The 19,664-nt window shown below is 47.1% G+C and overlaps 1 protein-coding gene across 5 annotated transcripts in view; it reads right to left on the bottom strand.

The window, feature by feature from the left end:
* PHF2 (PHD finger protein 2) overlaps positions 1-18,971 on the bottom strand; it is a 369,384-nt gene extending 350,413 nt beyond the window's left edge. For 3 of the 5 annotated variants that reach the window (XM_040359302.1, XM_040359304.1, XM_040359303.1), the window contains exon 1: positions 18,653-18,970. In XM_040359302.1, the coding sequence (XP_040215236.1) occupies positions 18,653-18,750 (98 nt within the window). In that variant the 5' untranslated portion in view covers positions 18,751-18,970. Of the gene's footprint in view, positions 1-18,652 lie in introns of all 5 variants that reach the window. The other 2 variants (XM_040359305.1, XM_040359307.1) reach the window with 1 other exon arrangement.
* Between the last annotated feature and the right edge of the window lie 693 nt (positions 18,972-19,664).

Here is a 19,664-nt window from a genome sequence, read left to right as displayed (position 1 = left end):
ACATTTTGCCCACACACGATCATTTTAATTGACATTTTTAAAAATGTCATTTTATTTCATCACAAAAAATGACCGTCTGTACGCGGCATAAGCTTCGCACTCCTGGACACTGAGGCAAACGGTTATAAAACGTTATGTTCTGTATAAAGGGTGCCCGCTGGTGTGTGTAGTGTAGAGGCGGTGCAATGCGTTGTTAAAGTCTTTTTTTTTTTTTTTTACCTCACAGAACGACATTTCATGTCATTTTATACACCTCAGCACGTTGCAATGCCTTGTAGCAGATTGCAACATGCTAAACTGCGTAAAAATGTAACCTGTCCCATGTTTTTTTCAGCGCACGCGAAAACAGCACTTTGGTGTGAACTGAAATAATAGGACATAAGGCAAGCTGCCTGGTCTATGCATTGGGCAACACTGTCCAATGCATTTCTCATTACAACTTACTGCTCATGCTAACATACTGTGAGCTGTGGATCTATTTGGTTCTATCAGAGGTTCCCAGAGACCTGAAAAATATTTTAAAGTGGATGTAAACCCGAAAATTTTATTTTTATTTTTTGATGTCACAATGTACAGTATAAGATTTCCTATCATCTGTGCCCAGTCTTGCCACACAGAGTTAATCCAGCTCTGAGCAATCCTCTTTTATTCTTTAGTGAAATAAAACGGCTTACAGAGAAAAACCTTTGTCCGTTCCGCCCCCTTGCTGTGAGTGACAGGTTATTTACATATCTCATGCCTTAGCCTGGAGACAGGCATTATTTTTTAATTCCCACCCCCACTCCTTTTCTGAAGTTATGTGGTTACTTTTCTAGATTTTGACTGGATGTTAGTGATCATAGCAGAATTCAGTGTAAGTAATACACAGGACAAAATGCATGTTGACAAGGGGAGTGTAGAGGAGGGTGGGGAGTCTTCTGACATCACGACACTACCCACCGAGCTCCAGACAACAGACCCACCCACAGAATCTGCAGTTTTTCAGTTCTTATAACAGACAGAGTGGAAACATTTGAGGATACATGCAGGAGGCATATATATCCTTATAGATTGGCACTATGGCAGTAGTTTAGAAAGGATCATAGTGGGTTTACATCCACTTTAAGGGATAAGGGATAAGACTCGTACACACCCGGCCGTATGTATGCTCTCTGTCAGTTTTCCCATCAGGAAAACAGCCGAGAATCCAGACGGAAAAATAGAGAACCTGCTCTCTATTTTCCCGTCAGGTTTCCCGCCGAGAAAAACGGTTGTCTGTATGCTTACCTGTCCCAGGTAAACCCTGCGCATGCTCGATAAGAGTTTGACGCATGCACGGTAGCATACATGTTTAGTGTGGGGTGTAGCGAGATGGGGGCGACTGCATCGAATGTGACGAGCGCATTCGGGACCGATACCAAGCATTTCCCCCGAGTACTTGTACTCGGGGAAAATGCTCCGATACTTTACCGATACCTGAATCCTCCTCTAGTTCCCCCATCCGTTCTGCTCTCTCCCTCCATGCTCCTGTGTCCCCCCTCCGTGCTGCTGATGTTCTGCTCTCTCCCTCCGTGCTTTTGTGTCCCCCCTCCATGCCGGTGCCGTTCTGCTCTCTTCCTCCATGCTCCTGTGTCCCCCCCCCCCCCCGTGCCACTGTCGTTCTGCTTTCTCCCTCCATGCTCCGTGTCCCCCCTCCGTGCTGCTGATGTTCTGCTCTCTCCCTCCGTGCTCCTGTGTCCCCCCTCTGTGCCGGTGCCGTTCTGCTCTCTCCCTCCATGCTCCTGTGTCCCCCCTCCGTGCCGGTGCCGTTCTGCTCTCTTCCTCCATGCTCCGTGTCCCCCCTCCGTGCCACTGCCGTTCTGCTCTCTCCCTCCGTGCTCCAGTGTCCCCCCTCCGTGCCGCTGCTGTCCTCCATTCTGCTCTCCCCCCTCCATGCTCCTCTGTGCCGCTGCCGTTCTGCTCTCCCCCTCCATGGCGCTGCTGTTCTCCCTTCTGCTCTCACCCTCCAAGCTCCGTGTCCCCCCTCCGTGCTGCTGTTTCCCCCCTCCCTGCTCTGTGTCCCCCTCCATGTCCTCCTCCGACCCCTCTGTCAGGATGGAGAGCGGTGGTAGGAGCTCAAGGGCTCAAGTAAGTAAAGGGGGGAGGATTCTAATCAGTAAACATTTTTTTTTTTAATCTTTAGGCTTTAGAACCACGTTAAAGTATTCTCTGCATCAAGGTAAAAAAAACTTCTGAGTGCAGCTTTCCCTCCCAGCCTTTCTTATACCTAACTGAGCCCAATCTCGATCCAGCAATGTGCACAAGAGTAGTGTCTCTCCCGACTCTCTCTCTCTCTCCTCATAGGCTCAAAGACAGCAAAAGGAGCAATTTTCTCCCACTGCTGTCAATCACAGCTAGTGAGAGAGTGGGGGGCAGGGTCGAGCCGCACTGTGTGTGTCTATGGAGACACAGAGGCAGCTTGCTATGGTGGGCACTCAGCGGGGAGGAGCCAGGAGTGCCAGCGGGGAACCCAAGAAGACGAGGATCAAGGCTGCTCTATGCAAAACCATTACACAGAGCAGGTAACTATAACTTGTTTGTTATTAAAAAAAAAAAAAGGTTTACAATTACTTTAAATTACCTGCCATTACCTATAGTAGACTTACTGGCTACTGCATTGACTTGTCTGCTTCTGAATAAATATATTTATTATAATAAAAAGGGGGCACAGTGGAGTAATTGGCTTCCACCCAATCTGACTGTAGTGTGTTTGACTCAAAGAGGGATATTGGATTGTAAACTCCATCAAGGGCAGGGATAGATATGCATGGCTCAGTACTGCTGTTACTACATATTAGGGATGCAACGGATCACAGTTGATCTGTGATCCGAACGGGTCACCCCCTTCGGATCGGAACACACTGTGATCCGCGGATTGCCCTGGCTCCGGAGCTAGGCCGAAGCCGCGGCCTTTCCTAATGTTACGGCGGCGGCTCCGGAGCTAGGCCGAAGCCGCAGCCTTTCCTAATGTTATGGTCACGGCTTCTGCCTACCTCCGGAGCCGCGACCATAACGCTAGGAAAAGCCGCGGCTTCGGCCTAGCTCTGGAGCCGCCTTGGTACACCCGGCGGCGGCCCTCCTCTGTTTACACCCACAGAGGAGGAGCCCGCACTCGTGGGACACACCGCTCGTCTGTCGGTACTAGCTGGGGGGGGGTCACTGTACTGAGAAGGGGGGTCACTGTACTGAGAAGGGGGGTCACTGTACTGAGAGAAGGGGGGTCACTGTACTGAGAGAAGGGGGGTCACTGTACTGAGAGAAGGGGGGTCACTGTACTGAGAGGGGGGTCACTGTACTGAGAGAAGGGGGGCCCCTGTACTGAGAGAAGGGGGGCCCCTGTACTGAGGAGGGGGAGTCACTGTGCTGAGAGGAGGGGGGGTCACTGTACTGTAAGGAGGGGGGGTCACTGTGCTGAGAGGAGGGGGGGTCTCTGTACTAAGAGGAGGGGGGGTTTCTGCACCGAGGGGGTACTATAGTTGGTGGGGGGGGGGAGATGTGGATATTACAGTGGGGGAGTTTTTTTTTTTTTTTTTTTGCTGATCTGAAAAATTATCCGATCCGTGACTCCTGATCCGAGGAACGATCCGAACAGTGAGTTTTTTGATCCGTTGCACCCCTACTACATATTGAGGTCTATGAAAGAAACTGGAGGAGTGAGGAAAGAAGTCGTTGAAAGTGCTCATTGATCCAGATCATACTACTAGGAGTTTGTTACATTCAACAGGACTGGTTCTGTAATGTTGAAGATGTTTCCTCACTCATCCAAAAAAACTTCTTCAGAACTGAAGAACCTATTTAGATGAATCTTAAAACATCTTGAACATTACAGAACAAGTCCAGATGAATTTGACCAACTACTACAGAGGTGTCCAAACTATTTTCAAAGAGGGCCATATTTGATGAAGTGAATATGCGTGGGGGCCGACCATTTTGCATGACATTCTTTGAACCATTAAAATTCGGTTTAAGTGTGTTCGTCCGAGCACTAATAGCAACAATACCAACAAAAATTCTCTTGCCTTTGTGGCTGTGTGTGGCGAAGAGATGATCTTGAGTGTGTTATTTGGATATACCGTATTTATCAGCGTATAACACGCACCTTCACTTTAAGATGGAAGTTTCAGGGAAAAAATTACATTTAAAAAAAGAACTGTTAAGCAAAATAAGAGTCAGTGCCCATCAATGCAACCTTATCAGTGCCCATCTGCAACCTCACAGGGAGGGGGGCTGGATGAGCGGCAACAGATTACATACAGGAGAATCTCCTGTTTACTCGGCGGCCTCTTTAATACGAAGTCCCGCCCCCTATGACAGACAGAATAGTCGTCCAATGGCAGCCCAGGAGACTGGACTTCCTATTACATATGCCGCCGAATAAACAGGAGATTCTCCTGTATGTAACCTGAAGGTGCTCGTCCCGTCCCCTCCCTGTCCCCTCTGAGGCAGCCCCAATAAATATGATATATATCCAAATCACGAGGGGGCCGTACTAAACTGGAATGCGGGCCGCATTTGGCCCGTGGGCCGGACTTTGGACATGCCTGAACTACTACTAGTTGATGAAGGGGATGGGAATACATAACTCAACAATAAATTTTGCTCTAAAAAAATAATACACATTAAATTTAAGCGGAGTTCCACCCAAAAATGCTTGGAATGAAGGAAAATGATAAATGGTTTTCAAATTGTTTTACAAATACATTTGTGAAAAGTGTTGAGTGCATTTGTATTCAGCCCCCTTTACGTATACCTCTAACTAAAATCTAGTGGAACCAATTGCCTTTAGAAGTCACTTAATTAGTAAATAGAGTCCACTTGGGTGTAATTTACCCTCAGTATAAACACAGCTGTTCTGTGAAGCCCTCAGAAGTTTGTTAGAGAACCTTAGTAAACAAACAGCATCACGAAGACCAAGAAACACACCAGAAACGTTAGGGGTACAGTTGTGGAGACGTTTAAAGTAGGGTTAGGTTATAAAAAAAAAAATCCCAATCTTTGAACGCCCCACCAAACACTGTTCAATCCATCATCCCAAAAGAAAATGAGTATGGCACAACTGCGAATCTACCATGATATGGCCATCCATCTAAACTGACAGGCCCGACAAGGAGAGCATTAATCAGAGAAGCAGCCTCTTGGGCCATGGTAACTCTGGAGGAGCTGCACTCCACAAATCTGGCCTTTATGGAAGAGTGGCAAGAATAAAACTAATTATTTAAAGAAAGCCACAAGAAATCCCGTTTGCAGTTTTCGAGAACCCATGTAGGGGACACAGCAAGGTGCTCTGGACAGGTGAGACCAAAATATATTTTTTGGCCTAAAAGCAAAGCGCTATGTGTGGCAGAAAACGAACACTGCACATCACCCTGAACACACCATCCCCACCGTGAAACATGGTGGTGGTAGCATCATGATGTGGGGATGCTTTTTTTCAGCAGGGACAGGGAAGCTGGTCAGAGTTGATGGGAAGATGGAAGAAGCCAAATACAGGGCAATCTTAGAAGAAAACCTGTTAGAATCTGCAAAAGACTTTTACATATTTCACTATCTAGATTTGCAAAGCTGGTAGAGACATACCCAAAAAGACTTGCAGCTGTTATTGCAGCAAAAGGCGGTTCTACAAAGTATTGACTCAGAGGGGGGTGAATACAAATGCACGCCACACTTTTCACATATTTATTTGTAAAACATTTTAAAAAACATTATTTTCCTTCCACTTCACAATTATGAGCCACTTTGTGTTGGTCTATCACATAAACTCCCAATAAAATAAATTTACATTTTTGGTTGTAGCATGACAAAATGTGGAAAATTTCAAGGGGTATGAATACTCGGCACTGTAGGTGCACTCGGAGGTAAATGGAAGTAAACAGATGCACATCCGTTTACATCCACCTGCCCATAGACTTACATGGAGTCCCCAAACAGGTCTGCCTCGAAAACTGATAGTCAAGAGTAATTAGACTGCTTATTTGAAAGGGTCTTTAGAGGTGGTGGCTGCACTAGTTTTCATTTTCTCAGGTTTTGTTCACTTTATAATCCTGAAAATAATACACTTTCTGTCTCTTTGTAGTTACATTTACTTCCCCACTGTATCTACAGAGGAAGCTGTGGTTGTCACCCAGGCTGGACTTCAAACATGTCTTCCTCTCCTTATCTCCAATACATGGTAGTTGATGGAATAAAGAGTGCACTTAAAAAAAAAAAGTAAGTGACAAGGACATTGCATTTTTTGCCAGATCGACTTGAATTTTCCTCCCACTTACACCAATGATGGGTCACTATTTCTTCCACTGACACCAACTATTCCTGCCCTAAATTCCAAAGATTGGGCATTGTTTACTCCTATTAAAGACAGATAATTTTCTTCTCGATCTTTCCACAGTCCGGCCTCCCTAAAGTCTTAAAGAATGTTAACTGGTTCTTTGTTTAGAAAGTTTGGAGACCCCTAATCTAGAGTCAAGGACTGCCAGGCAACTGATATTTCCAGGGGGTCCACTTTAATGTTTAGTTGCTCATACTTTGCTCTCCTGGCACTTTGTTTCCCTGGGGAAGTAAAGTAACACACCCGGTACCTCTAGGTATAGAGGATCATGTGACTGCCCACGCTCTCAGGTGACAGCACTAATGCTTGGAGTTTGGGCTAAGTTTTGGGCAAAAAAAGTGAAGGAAAGAACTCTTTCTGTGCTTTGCTATTACAGTTCTAAAGTGCATTTTCCTATGCATTCCCACTTATCAGACCGCACGGTCCTCCTGATACATGAACATGTCAATATAATTGTTACTGGGGTTCATTCACATGTACCCGCATGCTCAAGCACATGGGTGCTGGTATATTTTGTATAGGGGCAGTGCAAGGCTTTAGTACAATCAGGCCTGTCGGAACAGGACAGGCAAAACAAGCAACTGCTTGGGGCCCCGAGCTGGCCTGGGGCCCCAGCAGAGCGCCGCCGCCGCTTCCTATAAATGCTGCAGCCTGTAGCGTGGCCGAGCTCCTTTCCTAATTCCTCCTGCAGTTCGGCCAGGTACCGTAACCGCGTGGTACAGGTGATTCAGTTTCCTGTTCCCAGCCGGACTGAGAGGAAGTGAAGCTAAAAAGAACATGGGGGGGAGCCTGGGAGGCATGAGAAGAAGTACTAGCTGACGTTCGGCAGCAGCAGTAGTATGTGGCGGTATGCGGTAGGGAGGGGGGCAGCAGCTGTATGCAGCGGTGGGGGGAGGCAGTCATAAGAAGTTCGGCAGCAGCAGCCCCCCCCCCCCGCTTCTCAACTTGAAACTCAGCAACACCCCCTCAAATTCATTCAAACGGCCCTGAGTACAATGCAGTGCGCTGTTTACTTATTGTTTCTTCCTTTTTTTTTTCAGTCAGTATCCCTGATCACCACCACATCAGTCATATGATTACTCTGTACTGCACTGGTGACAGTATGAAAAGAATATATATATATATATAATTTCTTTCTTCTTTTTTTTTTGGAATTCCTTTATTTTCCGAAAAGATGCAGTTTACAGTCAGATATTAAAAAAGGGGGAAAATGCAGCATAATCAAATGACAATGGCCAAGAGGGGCACACAATTTAGATCCACAAGCAAACAGGCCTAGTAATTTCTTTATTTTCCAAAAATTTGTGACAAAAAAAAATTCAACTACAAAAAAACTTACCATACCTCAGACTGTCTACTACAGGGGTGTCCAAACTTTTTTCAAAGAGGGCCAGATTTGATGAAGTGAACATGCGTGAGGGCCGACTATTTTTCCTGACATTCTTTGAACCATTAAAATTCGGTCTAAGTGTGTTCGTCCGAGCAACTAATACATTGCTATGTGTGGTAAAGAGATAAGCTTGGGCGTGTTATTTGGATATACTGTATACATTTTTTTTGTGGCCCCAACGAATCCCAGAGCGCTGTTCAGGACTAAGGATGAGCTTGGGTGTGCTGACAGATTACCAACAGGAGAATCTCTTGTTTACTCTATGGACTCTTTAATACAAAGTCCCGCCTCCTATTATAGACAGAACAGTCGTCCAATGGCATCCCAGGAGACAGGACTTCCAATACGGACGCTGCTGAGTAAACAGGAGATTATCTTCATGTAATCTGATGGCGCACGTCCCGCCCCTCCCTGTCCCCTCCAAGGCAGCACCAATAAATACGGTATATATCTTTTGTGGCCCTGGGGGCCACAAACAATATATATATATCCAAATCCCCAGGGGGGCCAAATTAATCAACAGGGGGGCCGCATTTGGCCCGCGGGCCGGACTTTGGACATGCCTGGTCTACTATATAAAAAGGGCTCATTTGGGGGGTATTTGTACTGTCCTGGCATTTGAAAGGAGATAGGCCATTAGTACATCAGGATTGAACAATTATCAAATATCTATATACCATATTTTGTAGAAGCTATTAAAGCCAATTAATATACACTTAAAGTCACAAAAATTCTCGTACAACAGAAAAATTTATGTATTTGTATTGTATTTTCGGACAACTATACTGACTAAACGAAAATCGTACGATCTGGTATCGTACGAGAATTTTGTTTGTGCTTGTCCAATCGAATAATAATCAGATGAACTGTCGTGATCGGCTCTCGAGTAGTAGTGTACACACGATCCGAAAATCGTACGATTCTTCCTCGTCCGATATTCGGATCGTGTGTACGGGCCATTAGGGTGTCCTACACAAAACAAAAGTTGGAGTTGGGGGTTAGAGATTAGTTCGGAGCATGCCCAAGTTCATCTCTAATCAAAAAAATAATGTTTTATTCAAGTCTTGGCGCAGCGACATGCAGTGCCGTGACCGTCTATGTGCCTTTGCGTTAAGTCTGCATTGATCTATTCAGAACAACGCATCTCAGCAGACATGGTGTGAACAAGCCCCTAGTGTGATATTTTTGGACAGCATGCCCAGCACTGTACAATCGTATATTTGTGTCTAATTTTGGTACACGGTTCACAACTGCATGGTTGAAATACGCTTTCCAAAGCATTCAAACACATGATTGTTTACCGCCAGAACTTGGCACTGGGGCCAACTTCACATTGTACAGCACACAACAGCTGCTGGGAATGGCGTTCTGCTATGTGGACAATACTGCAGTGCTACGCTCCAGTCCTGAACACAAAACACTCAATAGTATACGAGAACACGACTGGTAAGATCGCAGTGCAAGTTATATCCACATTCCTAAAGAAACAAAGATCAACAACAGGAAATTGTGCTTCATCCCGTGTCTATTCAACCTCTATCTTCTGCTTTTGTAATAGTGTGACACCACAGACCTGTAATTCAGTGCCACTGACCTGACTAATCATACAATTCCCTTTTACCAATTTGTCCCAGCTGGTTCTATAGAATGGACATAAAGGATGCAACGGGCCTTTGCTTATAGTACAACTAAAGGCAAAATTACTTTAGGAAGATTTACCTTCTCTATTTGTCCTGCTTACCGTTTTCAAGGTAAGTAAAAGTATAAAAAAAAAAACTCAATTGTGGGTTGTCCTCAGAAGTATTAGAGGGGAAATCTGCCAATGGGGACACTAAGGGCTAGATTCACGTACCTGGGCGCATCTTTTGGCCGGCGTAGCGCATCCAATTTGCACCACGCCGACGTAACATAGTGAGGCAAGGCCAGTATTCACAAAGCACTTGCTCCCTAAGTTACGTCGGCGTAGCGAAAATGGGCCGGCGTAAGCCCCGCCAAATTCAAATTAGGCAGGTAGTGGGCGTGTTACATGTAAAGTAACCGTGACCCCATGTAAATGAATGCCCGGTACGACGCATGTGCGTGCATGCTCAGAATCACGTCGCAAATACTCCCTACGATACGACGGCTCAATGCGTACGACGTGAACCTAACTTAAGCACAGCCCCATTCATGTACGACTTACGTAAACGACGTAAAATCTGACGGCAGTTCCGACGTCCATACTTTGCATGGGCTGCGCCACCTAGAGAGGTGTTTTATCTTTACGCCGGCGTATGTCTTACGTAAACGGCGTAGCTTACCGCGACGGGCGTACGTACGTACGTACGTTCGTGAATCGGCGTATCTTGCTCATTTACATATTCGACGCGTAAATCAACGTAAACGCCCCTAGCGGCCAGCGTAAATATGCAGCCAAGATACGATGGCGTAGGAGACTTACGTTGGTCGTATCTTGGCAACAGTGAGGCGTAACTCATTTAAAGAACGTGCGCAAAGATACGACGGCGCTCATTCGGACTTACGGCGTCGTAAGTCTCTCTGAATCTGGCCCTAAGTGTTCTGGAGACCTGGGCGTCCCCATGGAATTCCCTTAATTTGAAGAGATTTCCTCTCACTTCCAGTTTTGGTTATGGGATAGGAAGTGAAGGGAAATCTCCCCAGTGGGACAAAGAGGTGGCAAAAAAAAAAACTGTCAGCAGTTAGGGTAGTTTCATACTGGGGCCACAGATCCATTGGCAGTAAAATGGCGCTAGTTTTAGTGGTGTTTTACTGTAAATTTAACAACGCTTTTCAGTCGCTAGAGGGGCATTTTTAACTCCCGCTAGTGGCTGAAGAAAGGGATAAAAGCGCTCGTGTTGCGGCGCTTCCGAAGAGCTTTTCAGGCACTCCAGAAGAGCTGCCCATAAATTTCAATGGGCAGGGGCGGTGTAGGAGTGCTGTATACAGCGCTTCTACACCGCCCCAACAATGCTGTTTGCAGGACTTTTTTTTCCTGTCCCGCAAGAGCACAGCCCCCAGTGTGAAAACACTTGGGCTTTCACACTGGGGAGGCATGAGAGGCGCTTTTCAGACGCTATTTTTAGCGCTGAAACGCCTGAAAAGTGCCTCAGTGTGAAAGGGGTCTTATAACCTTCCTTTATCCAAAATTAAAAGAAAAAAAGTTTTGCCTATAGTTGTACTTTAAAGAAACTATACTGACCCAGTTATGAGGGCTGCCATTTACAACCACCTTAGAAAAATGCTACCTGCAAAGCTGTCCCTTGTTTTGAATTGGAGGTCGTGAATGGCATTCAGTTCCTTTAGTACAGGTTTTCCCAAAAAAGCTCAAAATTACAACATTTAAGGCGATTACTACAGCATACACTTTAATTTTTTAAACATCAACATTGTAACATCAATACAAACACAAGATACAGTATATTTCACAATTTAATATAAGCTAACGTAAAAAAAATCTCCTCATGTTGCTAGTGCTGCCTGCCTGCTGGCCATCCCTTTCCACAACTTCCTGGATTTCCTGAATGCTTTGCAGTTTCTCATCTGCTGTTTACATTCAGTTTCTAAGGACTACATATCTCACAGTACCTTGCACAGTTGCTTGTGCTCTCAACCGAACTGTAAAGCCATCGAATGGCCAGTGTCATAACTGATCATACGTGCTGCATCTTGACCACTGCAAATCATACAGAGCCTGAGGCCGGCCATACACGGAGAGAAATTCGCTCAATTCCCCCATCAACACAGACAGTGTTTATGCGGGAATCCGTCCTGCCAGGCCATTTTCTTCTCCTGCCGGGAGAAGGGTGCGGGTGTAGTCGTCCCTGCTGGGATAAGACAGTGATTACTGCTAGCAGCTATAGCAGCTACTAGTGATAATCCCAGATAAAACCCAGCATGCTGATTGTACCTAAGTTGATCGATTAACTTGGTACAGTCAGCCTACCCCATACATGGTCCGAATCTCGGCGGTTCCTGCTGAACCGGCCAAGAATCGAACTGTGTATGGCCAGCCTAAGAGGAGAGCCACCTTGGCTGTAACGGATAGGAGAGTTTCGTTTTTCTTTAATCCTTCAAGATGTAGAGATGAGTCTTCTAAGATCAGCCAATACAACCCTTTAGAATCAAGACATTGATAATCTGCCATCTTGTACAGTAGTGAAATACTCCGCATTGTCACCTTAAAAATTATGACAAACATGACGGGACAGCCACCCAAACTAGCGAAAAGCAATCCGACCATTACATTTTTCAGCAGTAAACGCCAAAAGTTCTCAGAGAAGAGGCGATTGGTTGGGTTAGGCCCCGTACACACGACAGAGTTTCTCGGCAGAATTCACCGAGAAACTCGGTCAAAACCCGGATTCTGCCGAGAAACTCTGTCGTCTGTACAGTTTTGGCTCGATGGAGCCGCCGAGGAGCTCGACGAGAAAATGGGTTGTTCTATGTGAGAAGGCGGCCCGCCGAGCTCCTCGGCGGCTTCATCCCAAAACTCGACGAGGAACTCGACGTGCTTTGCACGTCGAGTTCCTCGGCCGTGTGTACGGGGCCTTAGAGTTTGTCATCCTGTTGCTCACGGATCTCCAAAGTAAGGTTAATGACAAGAGTGTCTAGACCAGGGGTCTCCAACGTTTTTAAACAAAGGGCCACTTTATTGTCCTTCAGACTTTAGGAAGGCCGGATTGTGGCCACCAAGGGCAGAAAATGTCACGGCCCAGCGACAATAAATACGGCCTCAGGGTTGGTGGTCAATAGGAGAAGGAGTATTCCCGCTATTAATAAGGGGTATAGTATCCCATCATTGGTATCTGTGGAAGATATAGTGTTCCATTGTTGGTGTCAGTGGGAGGAATTGTGCCCCAAGGGCCATATAAAGGCTAGAAAAGGGCCACATCTGTCCCTCGGGCCGCAGTTTGGAGACCCCTGGTCTAGACCCTTACATATACATTAATAAGAAAGTTATTGTAACGTGCATTGAAACACACGTTCAGCGCTCATCCAACAGCTGTTGAATATCTTTGATAGCAACCAATCAGATGTCAGTTTACTATGATCACACCATAAGAATGGAATTCTCTATGGCTTACAGAATTTTTGTAAATTGTTCTCTGACCTCCTGAATAAGTATACATACTGCATATTATAACATTGTCCCATCATTTCTAACATCATAGGAACAAGACCGGACCACAGCATCTCAAATCAAAAAAGTGCAACGCACGCACCAAGAGCGCGGACCTTCCCACCGAGCATCTGATCTCACAGACTAGGTGACAATTACAGCTGGCTACGGAAAACCAGTAATTTGCTGTGTCTTTCATGCTTATATCATCTGCAATGTTATACCGAAGACAGACTGCAGTGCACTGTACTGCCGCTAACTTACAGCCAGACCTTGGCACAGAGGGGTAAAGAAAAATCAGCATTAATGCAAATGCAAAGAATGGGTCACTTGATGTAAACACATACACTAACCATCAGAGACAATCACACAGGATGGGTCCCCCGATGTAAACACATACACTAACCATCATCAGAGACAATCACACAGGACGGGTCCCCCGATGTAAACACATACACTAACCATCATCAGAGACAATCACACAGGACGGGTCCCCCGATGTAAAACACATACACTAACCATCATCAGAGACAATCACACAGAACGGGTCCCCCGATGTAAACACATACACTAACCATCATCAGAGACAATCATACAGGACGGGTCACCTGATGTAAACACATACATTAACCAACATTGGAGACAATCACACAGGACAGGTCACCCGATGTAAACACATACACTAACCATCATCAGAGACAATCACACAGGACGGGTCACCCGATGTAAACACATACACTAACCATCAGAGACAATCACACAGGACGGGTCACCCGATGTAAACACATACACTAACCATCATCAGAGACAATCACACAAGTACGGGTCACCTGATGTAAACACATACACTAACCATTAGAGAAAATTATACAGGACGGGTAACCTGATGTAAACACATACACTAACCATCATCAGAGACAAGTACAGGTCACCTGATGTAAACTCATACACTAACCAACATCAGAGACAATCACACATGACGGGTCACCTGATGTAAACACATACACTATCCATCATCAGAGACAATCACACAAGTACGGGTCCCCCGATGTAAACACATACACCAATGCCACGTACACACGATTGGTTTGTCTGATGAAAAAGGTCTGATGGACCATTTTCATCAGACGAACCGATCGTGTGTGGGCCCCATTGGTTTTTTATCCATCGGTGAAAAAACTAGGAACTTGTTTTAAAATTATCTGATGGTTAAAAAACCGATAGAAAAAAAACGATCGTCTGTGGGCATGTCCATCGGTTAAAAATCCATGCATGCTCAGAATCAAGTCGACACATGCTTGGAAGCATTGAACTTCATTTTTCTCTGCACGTCGTTGTGTTTTACGTCACCGCGTTCTGACACGATCGGTTTTTTAACTGATGGTGTGTAGGCAAGACTGATGAAAGTCAGCTTCGTCGGATATCTGATGAAAAAAATCCATCAGATCGTTTTCATCGGATGAACCGATCGTGTGTACAGGGCATAACCATCAGAGACAATCACACAGGACGGGTCCCCCGATGTAAACATGTACATTAACCATCATTAGAGACAATCACACAGGACGGGTCACCCGATGTAAACTCATACACTAACCATCATCAGAGACAATCACACAGGACGGCTCACTTGATGTAAACACATACACTAACTATCATCAGAGACAATCATACAGGACAGGTCACCCGATGTAAACACATACACTAACCATCAGAGACAATCATACAGGACAGGTCACCCGATGTAAACACATACAACTAACCATCAGAGACAATCATACAGGACGGGTCACCCGATGTAAACTCATACACTAACCATCATCAGAGACAATCATACAGGACGGGTCCCCCGATGTAAACACATACACTAACCATCAGAGACAATCATACAGGACGGGTCCCCCGATGTAAACACATACACTAACCATCAGAGACAATCACACAGGACGGGTCCCCCGATGTAAACACATACACTAACCATCAGAGACAATCATACAGGACGGGTCCCCCGATGTAAACACATACACTAACCATCAGAGACAATCATACAGGACGGGTCCCCTGATGTAAACACATACACTAACCATCAGAGACAATCACACAGAACGGGTCCCCCGATGTAAACACATACACTAACCATCATCAGAGACAATCACACAGAACGGGTCCCCCGATGTAAACACATACACTAACCATCATCAGAGACAATCACACAGGACGGGTCCCCTGATGTAAACACATACACTAACCATCAGAGACAATCACACAGAACGGGTCCCCCGATGTAAACACATACACTAACCATCAGAGACAATCATACAAGACGGGTCCCCTGATGTAAACACATACACTAACCATCATCAGAGACAATCACACAGGACGGGTCCCCCGATGTAAACACATACACTAACCATCATCAGAGACAATCATACAGGACGGGTCACTTGATGTAAACACATACAATAACCATCATCATAGAAAATCATACAGGATGGGTTACCCAATGTAAACACACACTCATCAGAGACAATCACACAGATGTAAACATACACTCATGGCAGACAGTCACACAAGACGGGTTACAAGATCTAAACCAATGTTGTATAAATCACCCAATACACATACTGGTAGCTTTATATATATATATATTACAATAAATGTAAACAAAGGCAATTAGTTAATGCTTCTGATGCCATGATGTGTGGGGTTGTCATCGTTGACTGGACACAACTGTCACACCGTTGCTGATCTGTGATGCACATCCCTCTGTCAGAACTGTCATTGTACCGTGTGGCCCCCTCTCTCCTCTTTAACCCTTTGTACACAATGCAGACTCCTCCCGATTATACTCGTCCTCCCCGGCCGCCTGTGATCCATGCCAGGATCAGTGGTAACAAGGAGAGTATAAGAAGCAGCTTCATGGAATGCTATTGATCCAATCTGACTGGCTGCACTTTTTCTTAGGATGCGTTCAATAAATTCTTGCACAGGGTAATCACAAGGTTTTCTAGGTTGCTTGCACTGGCAGAGCGTTACCCTCCAGGGTGCCAAGGTTCCATGTACACCGGGCTCCGGCCTGGTCAGCAATCTTCCACTTCTATTTCTTTTTACTTTGATCGTGGCTGTGCCGTGTAATGCCGGCCTCGGCCTTGAAGCAGGGTACTGGCAGCCTTGGCTAGGACCGGCGGGCACTTGTCTGGTGAACAGAAGTGGTTAATAGAGCACAAGCTCCTTATTGTTCGCCTGTCAATGAAGCAGCCAGAGCGAGACCAGCTGATCCCCATTCAGAGCCACTAAAACCATTCATGGCAAGATTTCCTCCTGATGGTGGACGCCGGAGTGCTGGGGATGTTCCAGCCGCGACAACTGGAGAGGAGGGACGGCTGATGGGCCACCGCACTCCCCTGCCTTCAGCTGTTTACATCACCCCCCCACCTCAGGCCCTGCACTACAAAGACCCCCGAAAGGGTTAATGGCAGCCAGACTATAAACAGCTTTGTCTGATCTACTTTTCACAGAGCTATCCACACGCTAGTGTGCCCGCCATTCAAGTTTCTGCTTCTACCCAGTCACAATACACAGGAGACAAGGGGGGATGAGGACGGGTCTTGGGTAGTTGAGGAACGCTCACGGAGGAATGAGGACAGGTCATGAGGAGATGAGGATCAGCTATAGGGGATGAGGGCCACTCATGGGGAATAAAGATGGGCCCATAGGGGAATGATGACCAGTCATAAGAAATGAGGACAGGTCATGAGGAGATTAGGATCAGCTATAGGGGATGAGGACCACTCATGGGGAATGATGACCAGTCATAAGGAATGAGGACAGGTCATGAGGAGATGAGGGCCAGTCATAAGGGGATGAGAGGATGAGGAACACTCATGGAGTGGTGAGGACAGGTTGTGGAGGAATGAGGACCACTCATGGGGGGATGAAGACAGATCACCAGGGGATGTGGACAGGTCATGGGGAGATAATGACCACTCATGGAGGATAAGGTGGGCCACTGGGGTTTGAGAGATGGTCATTGAGGGATAAGGATGGGCCATGGAATGATGTGGACCACTCATGGGGAATGAGGACAAATCATAGGGGATGAGGACTACTCATGTGGGGATGAAGATGGGTCACCAAGGTATAAAAACGGCTCATGGGGAATAAGGACAAATCATAGGGGATGAGGACTACTCATGTGGGGATGAAGATGGGTCACCAAGGTATAAAAACGGCTCATGGGGAATGAGGACAAATCATAGGGGGATGAGGACTGGTTGGAAGGATGAGGACTACTCATGTGGGGATGAAGATGGGTCACCAAGGTATAAAAACAACTCATGGGGAATGAGGACGGGGACCACTCAGGGGGGATAAAGATGGTTCATGGGGTGATGAGGACAGGTTGGACGGATGAAAATGGGCCATGGAGGGAATGAGAACTGGTGGGGTTTGAGGAAGGGGACTGGTCATGGAGGGGATGAGGACTGGTGGGGTTGAAGGATTGGTAATGGAGGGGATCAGAATTGGTCATGGAGGGATGAAGATGGGTCACATACGGGATGAAGACTGGTTGGGTTGGAGGATGAGGAGGTGTTATGGAGGAAGGAGGACAAGTCATGGGTGATTAGTATAGTCCTGGCAGTAGACATGGTGAAGTAAGGCAGAGTCCACATGGAGGATGTGGCAGAGGGCAGAGAAGGTCCACATGAAGGATGTGGCAGAGGGCAGAGAAGGTCCACATGGAGGATGTGGCAGAGGGCAGAGAAGGACCACATGGAGGAGAGGGCAGAGAAGTTCCACATGGAGGATAGGGCAGAGGGCAGAGAAGGTCCACATGGAGGATGTGGCAGAAAAGTTCCACATGGAGGATGTGGCAGAGGGCAGAGAAGATCCACATGGAGGATGTGGCAGAGGGCAGAGAAGGTCCACATGGAGGATAGGGCAGAGAAGGTCCACATGGAGGAGAGGGCAGAGAATGTCCACATGGAGGAGAGGGCAGAGAAGGTCCACATGGAGGAGAGGGCAGAGAAGGTCCACATGGAGGAGAGGGCAGAGAAGGTCCACATGGAGGAGAGGGCAGAGAAGGTCCACATGGAGGAGAGGGCAGAGAAGGTCCACATGGAGGATGTGGCAGAGGGCAGTGGAGATCCATATGGAGGATAGGGCAAAGAAGGTCCACATGGAGGATGTGGCAGAGGGCAGTGGAGATCCATATGGAGGATGTGGTAGAGAAGGTCCACATGGAGGGTGTTGCAGTGGAGATCCATATGGAGGATGCGGTAGAGAAGGTCCACATGGAGGGTGTTGCAGTGGAGATCCATATGGAGGATGTGGTAGAGAAGGTCCACATGGAGGGTGTTGCAGTGGAGATCCATATGGAGGATGTGGTAGAGAAGGTCCACATGGAGGGTGTTGCAGTGGAGATCCATATGGAGGATATGTATGTGTCCGGTGACAGTATGGAGAACAATAGTGCTGTTGTAGACTGACAGGCGGCACACAGGAGGACGGAGAGGAGATGGAGGAGGAGGCCGCCTGTCATTCCCACCAAAACCAAACCCCGGGGACACATCCCCGTCCTCCCCGATCACACACGGGGGACCCCCGATCACATCGGGACAATCAGTGGGGGGTCCCCGATCACCCGGCAGCCCCGCGGGGAGCCCCGATCACACAATAGAGACATGAGATGACAATCGCCGGGGTAACAATAAGACCCCCCCTCCCTTCCCGGACACCCCCTTCCCCTCCCCGGGCACCGCACACCCGGAGGCCCGGATGAAACACAGCCGATTCCTACCTGCCGTGGAACCAGTCCTTGCAGGCGTCGCACTCGATCATGAAGCGGGTCACGTCGTAGGGCAGGCGGCAGATGCAGTACACAGGCACCGTCGCCATGTTAGATCCCCGCTCACAACAACACTCCCAGCCAGGGACGGAGGACAGGACACCGGGGGGAGCCGGGAGAGGGGAGGGGGAGGGGAGCCGGGCGGCACAGCTCGGGATCCGGGCACAATGTAGGGGGCTGAATGCGGGAAACTTTCCGTGGGCTCTCCCCGAGCTCCTCCCGGATCAGAGCGAGGGAGGCGGCGGCTGAGCGGGGCTCGGAGCGGGGACAGGCTTTGTCTGTGTGCCCCCTGGTGACAGCTCTGCCTGCCTGCCTCACTACACTCTGTACACTGTGTACACTCTGCACTGTGTGTGTGTATGGAGGGAGAGGACTACACACTAAACAATATACACAACACTATACTATACTGTACTGTGTGTGTGTGTGTGTGTGTGTGTATGGAGGGAGAGGACTAAACAATATACACAACACTATACTATACTGTACACTCTGCACTGTGTGTGTATGGAGAGAAGAGGACTACACAATATACACAACACTATACTGTACACTGTGTATGGTTAGAAGAGGACAACACACTACACAATATACACAATACTATACACTCTGCACTGTGTGTGTATGGAGGGAGATTACTACACAATATACACAACACTAAACTATACTGTACACTCTGCACTGTGTACTGTGTGTGTGTATGGAGCGAAGAGGACTACACAACACTATATTGTACACTGTGTACTGTGTGTGTATGGAGGGAAAGGACAACACACTACACTATACTTTACTGTACACTCTGCACTGTGTGTATGGAGGGAGATGACTACACAATATACACAACACTATACTCTGTACTGTGTGTATGGAGGGAGAGGACTACACAATATACACAACACTATACTGTACACTCTGCACTGTGTATGGAGGGAGAGGAATACACAACACTATACTGTACACTCTG

This window comes from Rana temporaria, chromosome 7 (assembly GCF_905171775.1).
Source record: "Rana temporaria chromosome 7, aRanTem1.1, whole genome shotgun sequence".
NCBI lineage: Eukaryota > Metazoa > Chordata > Amphibia > Anura > Ranidae > Rana > Rana temporaria.
This window is presented reverse-complemented; position numbering and strand designations above follow the sequence as displayed.